This window comes from Sebastes fasciatus, chromosome 19 (genome assembly GCF_043250625.1).
Source record: "Sebastes fasciatus isolate fSebFas1 chromosome 19, fSebFas1.pri, whole genome shotgun sequence".
Lineage (NCBI taxonomy): Eukaryota > Metazoa > Chordata > Actinopteri > Perciformes > Sebastidae > Sebastes > Sebastes fasciatus.
The window spans coordinates 20,718,474-20,730,519 of NC_133813.1; the positions used below are offsets into that span (position 1 = coordinate 20,718,474).

The 12,046-nt window shown below is 37.7% G+C and overlaps 1 protein-coding gene across 3 annotated transcripts; it reads right to left on the minus strand.

The window, feature by feature from the left end:
- Positions 1 to 2,661: 2,661 nt before the first annotated feature.
- Positions 2,662 to 10,519, minus strand: gmcl1 (germ cell-less, spermatogenesis associated). 3 transcript variants are annotated; one of them, XM_074617664.1, is made up of 15 exons: positions 10,129 to 10,519; positions 9,022 to 9,204; positions 8,769 to 8,892; positions 8,549 to 8,645; positions 8,357 to 8,454; positions 8,141 to 8,253; positions 7,971 to 8,036; positions 7,601 to 7,685; positions 7,413 to 7,503; positions 7,164 to 7,304; positions 6,243 to 6,312; positions 6,012 to 6,087; positions 5,784 to 5,929; positions 4,748 to 4,835; positions 2,662 to 4,639 (listed from the first exon to the last, which is right to left on the minus strand). In XM_074617664.1, exons 2-15 carry the CDS (start codon positions 9,195 to 9,197, stop codon positions 4,499 to 4,501), a joined length of 1,512 nt encoding a protein of 503 aa, XP_074473765.1. In that variant the 5' UTR covers positions 9,198 to 9,204; positions 10,129 to 10,519; the 3' UTR covers positions 2,662 to 4,498. The 3 variants fall into 3 exon arrangements, with proteins under 3 accessions (XP_074473765.1, XP_074473766.1, XP_074473767.1); XM_074617665.1 differs by having other exon boundaries at positions 9,022 to 9,199; positions 10,129 to 10,509; XM_074617666.1 differs by having other exon boundaries at positions 8,769 to 8,888; positions 9,018 to 9,204; positions 10,129 to 10,270.
- Positions 10,520 to 12,046: the final 1,527 nt, after the last annotated feature.

Below are 12,046 nucleotides of genomic sequence, written 5' to 3' on the forward strand. Positions count from 1 at the left end.
GTACCTTTTGGACTGCATTACTTCCACAATATCAACAACATGAGCTCTGCTTGCAAATAAAAATACAAGGCAATGATGAATGCCAGTGATGCTTTTCTTATTTCAAGGTCTGCAAAAATCTCAATTATATACAAATAATGGTACAAGAAAGGCAACACAGTAAGGTGGACGTCTGACTAACTGCAGGTGAATATTGTACATAAACAAATACAAGGAGCAGTTAACGCACTAGATCTGATTGATTTTTTTTACCCAAAATATTTCAGCAAAATATAGCAAGGGAAATTATATTCAAACTTTACTTCAGAAACCACAACAGACTCTGCAGAGGAGTCAACTGAAAACAAAAGTTGCACCACCTACACATTGATCGTTGAGTCACTGACAGAAAATACAGCGATGAGTCTCTTTCTGCTTCTTGCATAATTTAGTTTACACCTTATGGAATGAGGACGGAACCTGCCAAAATCAATATATAAATAAATTACTCTACAAACAAAAGTTATTAAATGTAGCTAAAATATTTAAAATATTATTTATTTTCCCAAACTTATTAATTTCTGTATTCTTTTCTTTATACATTTCTTAACAAATTTCTTTATGTATTTCTGCCTCATTATTTAAATGCGGGGGCTGTCATTCAACGTGTGTTGTCATGGGGTCAGCGTGCATAGATTGACTATAAGCTAGCTAATGGGGTCTGCTTCTGCTTGTCAAATCCAGTCTTCATTCCCAGCTCCATGCAGCGGGTCATCAGCCTGTTGCTGCTCCCCCCGCCGCTGCCCCGTACCGGTAAAGGTGTGCAGCTCAACCGTCTGCAGCTGAACTGTTTCGCAGACCCACCGCCAGTCACCTCCCCGAGATTGAGCTCGTTCAGAGTGTGGACCTCCAGGCCGAAGCCGCTGGAAATGCGCCGCGCCTCTTAGCGACAACGGCACCCTGATATCAGAGACTCTACTCGAGCCCGGAACAGTGGCACACACTGGACTGCTGGGCGCTGTACACAACCCCGCTTCCTATGATGGAGATAATGGGCACGGCAGCATGTCAGATATCAGAAAAAAAAAAAAGTCATAATATAGTGTGTCGTTAAAAAAGATCATACTATAGTATGTTGTTAAAAAAAGGTCAAGGTATAGTAAATTGTTGTTAAAAAAGACCATAGTACAGTATGTCGTTGAAATATCATTCACGACATACTATACTATGGCCTTTTTTTTAACGATATACTATACTATGGCCTTTTTTTCAGGACATACTATAGTATGACTTTTTTAATGACATACTGTACTATAGCCTTTTTTTAACGATAATTTACTACACCTTGACCTGTTTTTTAACGACATTGTGTACTATGACCTTTTTTTTAATGACATACTATACTATGACCTTTTTTGTCGTTGAAAAAAGGTCATAGTATAGCATGTCGTGGAAAAAAGGTCATAGTATAGTATGTCGTTAAAAAAAGGTCATAGTATGGTATGTCGTTAAAAAAAGGCCATAGTATAGTATGTCGTTAAAAAAAGGCCATAGTATAGTATGTCGTTAAAAAAAGGTCATACTATAGTATGTCGTTACAAAAAGGCCATAGTATAGTATGTCGTTAAAAAAAGGTCATAGTATAGTATGTTGTTAAAAAAAGGTCAAGGTATAGTAAATTGTTGTTAAAAGAGGCCATAGTACAGTATGTCGTTGAAATATCATTCACGACATACTATAGTATGACTTTTTTAATGGCATACTGTACTATGGCCTTTTTTTAACGATAATTTAGTATACCTTGACCTGTTTTTTAACGACATTGTATACTATGACCTTTTTTTTAATGACCTTTTTTAATGACCTTTTTAATGACCTTTTTTGTCGTTGAGAAAAAGTCATAGTATAGTATGTCGTTAAAAAGAGGCCTACTTTAGGCTTTTATGACTTTTAATGAAGTTTTTGGACATACTATACTATAACTTTTTAGACATACTATACTATGACTTTTTTCGACATACTGTACTATACTATGACTTTTTATGCATTTTGTCAACTACTATACCTATGACTTTTTTGACCTACTATACTATGGTTTTTTTAATGACTTTTTCAACTTGCTATACTATGGCTTTTTTAAATATACTATACAGTAATTATGACAATTTTACACAAATGTGTAACAGGATAAAATGATGAAGTGATGACATTTTGGACAGATCTAAACTGCAACTTGACTGATTGGCAGAGGCATAGAACCGCGAGGCAGTAACTAGTTTCTAATTAGTGCTGAGCCTAAGATCTCCTAGTTTCTTCATTCATTCTTCATCCAACCTTTTTCATTCGTTGCTCCTACTGAACAGAGATCAACCTGAATCTGGACCATTTTGCAGAGAATATGTTGTGTGGGACTGGTTGTTGAAGTTTTTCATCGATCATCTGATAAATGAAAATGATAAATGTATGCAATAAAGGCTTAGTCATCACATCAAGTGTTAAATCACTGACATAAATAGAATAAAATTGCTGGACAGCTTTGTCAAATATGTTACTGTAAGAGTGTGCCAGTGAACGTCAACTAGTAGGAAATCAGGCAAAAACTTTTGTAATATCTACCGAAGCATAAATACATGAATAACTGCAGCTGTAGTAAAGACCTACATTGAAAAAGAGATAGGATCATGTGATAGCACCACAGCCCATGTGAATGGGCAGTTTTATTGGCTGTCGAGAATTGTATTTTCTTTTGCAAAAAATAAATCCATACAAATACAAATGAAGTGAAAAAAATAAATAAAAACTGAACAAAAACACCTTAAAACTTCATGCCAGTTACAGTTGCAGCTATACAGGTGAGCAATACTGACTAGAATTAGTTAGCAGTACATGTTCGCTTTACAGATTTTCAAAACAGCATGAGGTAACTGATTGCCAAAATTGCCAAACAAATAGTGACCAAATCAATAGCACAAAAGTGTACAACGACGTAACTGCAAAGGTATTTTGTGTGGTGATGGGAGCAGTCTAAATAGCCTGCCTAAATGTGTCAAACAAGGAAGTAAAAGAGGAGCAGTGGGCTCCAGTAACAGCAGTAAATGGACATTTGACAGCGTAGCTGGTAAACACTGCAGACAGTCTCAAAATCTGAAGTCTGTCAACATTTCTGTTATGCTGTCAACATCAGAACGCTGGTGTCAATGATCGTACATCCAAGTGTAAACAGTGTAAATCAGGCCAATGAACAAAAACTCCTGAAGGCTAAAAAAAAAAGAAGGATTATTGGGTTTATATGGATTTTTTTTACCTCACGATGCAGGTTTACATTTAGGTATGTAACATCATGGTTACTTGGGCTTTGTGACTTTACTTTTATCACTTGAATGCAATGTTGTTTTATAATGTGAATACTGCAGTAAATGTTATTTACAAAGTACAAAGAATACTTGATATTGAGTATAATCTGGGAGAGGGGGTGGTGGACTTTCCAATCCGAAAGCCTTAACAGAAGCTACTCTGGTGTAGAACCGCACAGATACATGTCCAATTTAAGACTGAGTGAGATGGACCTCAAGGGATTAAAGAGTGATAAAAACACAGGCTGAAACTCCTGCTTTTACTGCATCTATCAGTTAGTTTTCACAATTCAAAAAGGGATGTCTGTTGAATGTCGTCATCAGCTACGCTACATTTGACCGTACAACTTTTCACAGGCGTGGAAGGTTGCTTACGTTACGTCTTACGAGTGGTAGAGATGCTGTGTCAAGATTTAATTTACTCTTTTTGCACCTTTTAAGTGTTGGCAGAGATTGTACAGCATCTTTCCCATTTGGATTCAGCCAAAACAAGTCATGTGAAATGTGTGCCAAGTTTGTTTACGACACTGTTGGTATACGTGGTGTTTTGCGTGCTTGCTGCAATGCACAGAGCAGTTGATTCAAGTCAGTGCAAACAACAGGTGAGTTTTTGAGCGCACCCATCAGTGGAGGGAAGGGGACACATCTCTGACCAAATCCCACAGTCAGTTTACATAATGGTCAAAACGAGCAACAGACTTGAAACTTCCCATACAAGTCAGTAAAGGTCCAGTTTCACCCTCTGAAGCTGTTCCCTGATGATGTTCCCATATTCCAGGATGATAAACAAATTCCTGGTGGTTGATAGAAGTAACTCGGGGGGGTTCCCATCTTGAGAAATGGTCCGACATCCCAGTGCAGACAGTTCATGGCAGAGGTCCAAAGTTTGAAGCTGCTCTGAAGTCAAAGGTGGCCGAATCCCTCCTGGCCACTGCCTCTGCCACGCCGTAAATCCTATTTATGCGTGGCTGACCCCCAATGTGCCAAAACACTGAATACACAGATACAAAACATTTTCGCGAAACACCTCACTGTGTTACATAGCATGCTGATGGTATGTCCAATGTCGAAGTGATGTTAAATGTGGCGGTGGATTGTACGTACAAGCTTGTGTCAGTGTCTCAGCTTTACCAGAGTGAAAGGACCAGTTAAATGCTGAACGGGCATCAAGACACGCAGCGAGCAGTGCTTTCTTGTTCTGAGGAGTCTGGACGGTGGTCCGAGTGAGGCGACGTATACAGGAAGTTACAGCACACGTAGAGGGGGAATGTTAACAACCGGCTGTCCAGGTTCATCACCACATACTCCTGTAGTCATTGGAGGGACAGTAAGAATATTTAACAAGTCAAGAAGAGCATCTTATACAAGGTAATGAATAAATTGAGCCATCTATTAGGTTAACAGTGCTCACTGACCTGGTCTTTCTCAAGGGTGAGAAGCTGGTAACCTGTTGAGCGACTGCAGACCAGCTTTCCACGGCTATCGAAGGAGGCAAGACGTAGCCTGAACAGATAAAAAGTGTCAGGTAGGTTAAAGACTTTCCAAGATTAAAGCTGCAGACACATACACATTGTTTTAAAAGGAATTTGTCTGTTTATACTTTATTTCGAACATGTAAAAACAAAACTAGATAACAGTAAAAATTTAATTATTGATAAACCTATACACATACTCAGTAAATGTTTATCATAAACGACACAATTTACATCTGACATGTTCGAAGAGTAGGAGGAAGTATGCGCTTATTTATTCCTACTCCTTATTCGCTAATAATCCATTAATTCATAAACTTTATCTCATATATATATATATATATATATATATATATATATATATATGTATGTAACATTTTGGGAAACACGCTTATTTACTCTCTTACCGAGAGCTAGAGAAGATCGATACCACTCACATGTCTGCACGATAAATATGAAGCTACCACCGGTAGATGGCTAACGTAGCTTAGCATAAAGACTGCAAACAGGTGGAAACAGCTAGCCTGGCTCTGTCCAAGAATAACATCTAACTCTCGCGAAAAAAGTGAATGTATTTCCCAAAATGTCAAAATATTCCTTTAAACAAACATCAGACACCTAGTTTCAATACATGACTATTATTTACAACAGCTAAATAAGCTCAGTTGTACAAATGTGAATGAGAAATGTGATAGAGAAGTGTAACAACTACTCATCATATTAAATAGGTACACAATACATTAGTAAAAGGTTCCCAATTCTGTTGCAGTTGAACTCCAATACGTATCCCCAACTTACAATGTAGTACAACTTTACTGCTATATCACTACATATGTGTTTGGTTTGAGACAATTCTTCCAGATGAGTTACTATGTTCTTTCCAGATTATACCTTTATCAAGTTTATAAAATGATCATCTTAGTTTTCTTATTAAATCCACAGTTTAGATGAATATTCAAAGGTTGGCTGCACTACACACCTGAATGCCAGATGCCTTCGAGGTTGCAGACTCACGGCGCCCCCACATGGCTGACTCAGAGTATTTCTTTTGAAGACTATGAAACGGTTTGTGTAGGTCACCAGCAGGTCAAAACCAAAGTTGAAACCTGTCCACCGCCAGCAGTACTGAGGAAAGGAAAATATTTGTTTTTTTTTACTGTAAAAATTAAGTCAAATACAGGAGAAAAAGTTTGATTGACCGACTCACATCTCCATCTTTAGTCAGTTTCCTGCCGCACCTCATGCTGCTCAGCTCAAATTCATCTTTGTTAGCTTCCTGGGGACTAATGACAGAAAGGTGCCTTTGTCATCCCAACAGCATTAAAATCATATTATGCATACAGTATAAAGGTTGTATAAAGATGCCGCAGCAGCTGAAAGATACAGGTGAAATTAAACAGTCTAATGACATTACAATTGTTCGGTCTCAGGTTCTCACCCATTATCATTGTCAAATTCTGTCCGGAGCATAGCAAACCACTGGTTTTTGTACACCGACGTTAACCAATCTGGAATAAGTTGAAAAATAGAAAATATCAGCAGCTCATAAACACATGCAAAGAGATGTAAACATTAGGATGAACGATGGTAAAACTGCTTTACAATTTGTCTTAAAGTTTTTGTTAAATTCAGTAAAATGTATGTATGCAAGTTTGATTCTTTAAACCACTTACAATGAAATGAGACAACTTAAGCAACTGAATTGCGTACAAAGATGGAAATAGCACATTGATCAAATAACTGGGCTTATTTGTCCTAGAATAATCAGTCAAGTAACAAGAAATCCAATGAAAACTGAATTTAAATCAAATCCTTCACTGTATTCAAAACCACTTTATAGGGGTGTAAATCACAGGTTTCATCACAATACGATATTATATAGATTATTTGAACAACAATACGTTATTTGCAGATATCACAAAGTCTGCTACGATGCAATTTAGATTTGATTCAATTCAGGGGCCTGCGATCAATATGAGATAATATCATATGGCCATTTAGAACAATCAGTTAAATTTATATTAACTCACGAAAAGCAAGTTAATTATGTTTTGACAATGTTATTACTGAGCTCTTCTAGATATCTTAATGAGAAACAATCTATTCTTTTAATAAAAAGAATAAATATAAAGTGGGAATTTCAAAAATAAAGATTTATCTTAAAGATGAAAATATGTATTGAAGTTTTCACTTTGCATCAATGATATTGGATCGTTGAATCAATCGATCCAGATCAATGTATCTTTACACTCTTACCGCTTTACGGCTTTGATACTAGATAATGAAATTAAAGATTTATTTTTCCAGAGCATAGAAGAAGCATATTCATGAAATTAGGTCAGACAGAGCCACATCTTACCAGGGGGCAAAATATTGTCTCTCTCCAGGATGCGTGCAGATGCGAGGTCGTTGATGATGTACTGGAGACGAACGTATTTGAACACTGAACGAAAAGGTTCGCCCTCCTCTGTGATCAAGAAGGGCTCTTTCTCACACAGGTCTGTGGAATGAAGTCAATTGGAAACAATGTCAAACATCTGTGTGTGGCTGCCAACGAAAAAGATTGCATATGAAGATCACTCTTTCATAAGATGTGGCCTTACTGTACCTGTCCTGCGTTTGCAAAGCCAGGCATCGGCGTCAGCCAGAAGCTGCTTGATTGGGCCGTCCCATGACGGATTGATCTGCAGAAACATCCACTGCAGAGAGAGGAAATGACAAAGAGAGCTCTTAGGAACAGGTCTGATGCTACAGCGAGTGTATCTGGGAGTTGTAAAGCTAAACGTCTTCATGTACCTTTTTCAGAGCAGTGTATACATCCATCTCCACCTGCATGACAAACAGGTCTGAGGACTGGATGAGCTGCTCCATCATATCTGCCCTGTGAATGCAGGGCAGAGACAAATGGTGAGTATGATCAAAGACAATATTTTCACACCATGGTTCGAAACATAATTTAACAACACATTTCATTGTCCTTATTAAAAAGGTCACAGCGCTAAAACTTTTTGAGAACATTTTAATTAAGTAGCACATTGTAATCAGATTAATCAGTAATCAGAAAATTTGAGTTGATACCTTCATTATCAGAAAAGTTACGATGATACCTAAAGAGAGGATAAGGGCTAGAAGAAAAACTAAAAAACTGTGAGCTGAGCACACTCACCCAAGTTCCTTCATCAGGTCGACGTTTTGGTGGGTCATCAGGTTGTTCAGAAGCCACTCAAGACACCTGCAGAAAGAGATGCACAAACACATATACAGTGTGATATGAGAACACAGCATAAAACAGTTTTACCCTTTAGTCGCTGCAATTTGCAATAATTAAAATCTGACTTTTTCATGACTAAATCCAAGCCATAGATGCTGGCACAAGCATAGTAGCCGCACACGGTCTTCGCACTGATGTTTTCCTTCATGGTCTCTCCGCACTGCTGGATCAAGCCGTCCTGTAGACAACAGCAAACCACGAGACTTGATTCGATTTTGTATCATATGACTGCGTGTACAAAAGTCAAGATGGTCATTTTGCGTTTGAGACAATGTACTGACCAGCTGTAGCATACAAGCAGCTGCAAGAATACTGACAACTCTGCTGGGCTTGATCAGAACATCATCCCGGTACAGGGATCCAAACACGACTTGTAGAGCTACACACACACACACAAAACAGTAAAGCACTATCAGTAAAACACATAAACAAACACAATCGACTGCTGCTCTCTGAGACTGAAGGCTTCTCACCTTCAGTGTCGATGTTCTGGTCGGGGATCTCTAAGTTGATTTCCATCATGTTGGACTCCTTCCAAGAGCCGCTGAACATGCTGGAGAAATATCCTGACTGCAACATGCAAGAAGGAGGGAGAGAAACAAGAAAAAGAAAGAGTATTAAAGGATAGACAATGATAACCCACATCAATATAGCACTGATTGTCTTTGTGTTGTTTTTGCATTGATGTTTTACCTGGCACAGGTACACTTTGTGGAGGTTCCACTCCTGTCCCAGAGCACTGATGCGGATGTCACTGTTTTCCCCATTCAGGAACAAAGTCTGATAAATGTATCGTGATGTGCTTTTCAATTTCTTCCTGCTCAAGTTTGGAAAACACAACCAAACAACAGACAAGAGACAAAAACAAATTAAAACAAAATATTGATGACTTAAAAATATTTGACACTGAATTGCTTTTTCTTTTTTTTTTTTAAACCAGACTTGCCTGCGAGGTGTATCTAGTATGCTGTCGTCCTCCTCTTGTTCACTGTCACAGTCACACTGGGCATTTCGTTTCCTCTTCTTACACTCACATCCATGCTTGTGGCTGGTACTTGTGCCCTCTGCGACCTCCTCTGGTTCCTGAGAGGGCGACTGGAACCTGCTGCCCAGACTTCCCATCTCTACACTTTCAAAGAGACGTGAGATAAACAAAACAAGTCAGCTGCACATTGATCTTGACATTGCAACAGAGCTGCATAGATCAATATAATATCAAAATCATTAGAGCAGATACTGTTGGGGACTTTGCTTTTGCAGTATCGTGATATAGCTTGTGTTGGGAGTTTTTTGTTACTTTTCTTTAGGGTTTTAACTAACAATTAGTTTAATTCCTAATTATTTTGTCGATTAATTTTTCGATTAATTGACTGTTCAGTCTATAAAATGTCAGAAGACAATGAAAAATGGCTATTACAAATTCACAGAACCAAGGTGACGTCTTTGAATTACTTATTTTGTCCAACCAATAGCTGAAAAAACTGCAAATTCACACATTTGTGAGGCTGAAACAAGCAAATGTTTGTCATTTTTGCTCGATTAATGACTTGAAATTGATTGATTATCAAAATTGTTGCTGATTAATTATCTGTTGATTCACTTTTCCTAAAGGCTACATTACAGTTCAGCGATGCAATTGCATTAACTTATTTGAATGTCTTGTGAAATTAATTAAATATATTCCACATTTTGATAATAAATAGTAAGACTCTCCAAAATATAAGCACTTCTGATCACATACAGGGTATATGTATTTGGTAAAATAAACATTGAGAATGTAGTATACATCTTCATAAAAAAAGTTAATGTTCAAGAATGAAGCAAATGACATTAAAACATATATTAGGACTATAATAATCTACCTATTAAACTAAAAGAAAGGTAAACATTTGGCCCAAAAGGCTTAGAGATTTACATATGCTTGTATTTGTATGAAGTAGCTCCACTTGTGCATAACACAGTCTGATGCAAGGGGCTCCCTCCTGCAGCCTATATGCAAACCAGATGTAACATTACAGTGTGTTCAACACAAACAACCACAAAGCTAACTCACCTGATGATCAGCACCGGGCAGGCTGAGGGAGAGGTGTAGGGTTAATGTGGACGGTAAACACCGGCTGATTATCTCTGGGTCAGACAGTCTGTCAGACAAACAAACCTGAGGGGAGCTAGTCAGAGCTAGTCTCAGAGATAGCCTCAGAGCCTCACAGCTAGCTTAGCTGCAGGATTCACCAACGAAAACAGGTCTGAAAACAATAACAGAGATGTCTCTGACAAGCTGCTGCTCCACACAAGCCTCCAGACCGCCAAACTCTCTCTGGTTCCAGTCACATGTTTCTAAATTACAGCTTTAATGAACCAGGAGGCAGGATATGATGAGGTGTTGTTTCTGCCTCAGAAGAGCTGTGGCTGCTTTTGTTACTCTTCTTCTCTCGCTGAATAGTGGTAGCTTTCTACGTCACAGGCGGCTTCTCTGCTCAATGGCACCACCTACTGGTAGACGGACGGTATTGCACAAACCTGGAAAATGGCCTTCAAATCTATCAAAACACTGTTTGTCTGCATATGTCTGCCTAATTGTGGTGGCTTTTTTTTTAACTTTGATATTTATTTTGCATTTCCAGCTCTGGGTTGAACATCATGAGCATCCATACAGAATTCAGCAAACAATACAACACTTAACAAATTGAGCAAACAGTACAACATTTAACAAAAACAGTTGTCAGGGGCAGTCAAACATGTATATATTCTCCAACAACACATGCATCATGTTTCATGTTCCGTGTAAATCATCCATTTTTCCCAGTTCTTGTTAAAGATATTGCTTTAAATTTTTAGTTGGTATGTCAGCTTTTCCATTGAAAAAATATCACGGACAATCTCAAACCAGTGATCTTTCCCTGGAGGTTACACTTTATTCCAGTCTCTTGTTATAGCTTTTTTGCTGGCTATAAGCAGAATTTTTGCCAGATATCTATCTGATCCATGCAACTCTTCAATGTTCCCTATAGGTACATGACAGCACAATTGTTTGGAATAGCATATCCCATAATGTCATTAATAGTTACATTTACATTATTCCAGAAAGGCTTTAGTTTAGTGCACCTCCAGAAAACATAGGTATGGTTGGCCTCCAGATTGCCACAGATTGCTGGGTCTTTAGCTGTCTGCTTTTGATTTGCGGTGTTATGAAGAACCTAGTAAGATTTTTCCATCCAAATTCTCTCCATACTCGCGAACTAGTAGTGGTACACTGTGTCATACACATTTTATAATAATTATTTAATACTGCACCCATTAATGTAATTCACCATACAAGTCTAAAACAGATAAATATGATAATGATAAAGTAAAAAAATAACAACATGAAAACTTGATAACCAGAGCTGAACCTTACTGACCAGTCCATCTGGCTCCTTTTGAGTCCAAAGGGCACTGCAAAACCAACAGTGTTTAGTCATTTAGGTTAACCCTGATGCCTTTGCCAAATTCAGACTTTAATTAAGACTGCACTGAAACCTTTGAGAGGAAGATTATGATTTAATCATTTATATTGAGGAAAAAATGGCCCAAAAATTTATATTTAGGCTATTAATTATATTTTCTTTTTTTTGTTTTCATTGATTTGATAGGCTAACTTTAGAATATGTTTGAATCAATACTGAAAGCAGAAAGCAGGGTGGAAGGGTGGAACAGCCACCATTTCTTTTTGTGTGAAAAGCCTGCTCAATATCATGTTAAAAAAAGGTGTCATCTCCTGCTTTCTGTTGGTTAATTCAGAGGGTAAAAACAACAACAAAAGCAGCTTTTATTTTATTATACATTACACAAATAGCCTATAATTCAAACAGTAAATTTCAAGGAGAAAAGATATTATGTAATTTGTCACCAATTATAGGTAAAATACTGTATATTTAACCTTACTTATACCCCTATTTTTTCACTACTTGTGTACATAGCAGTCCTGTCTA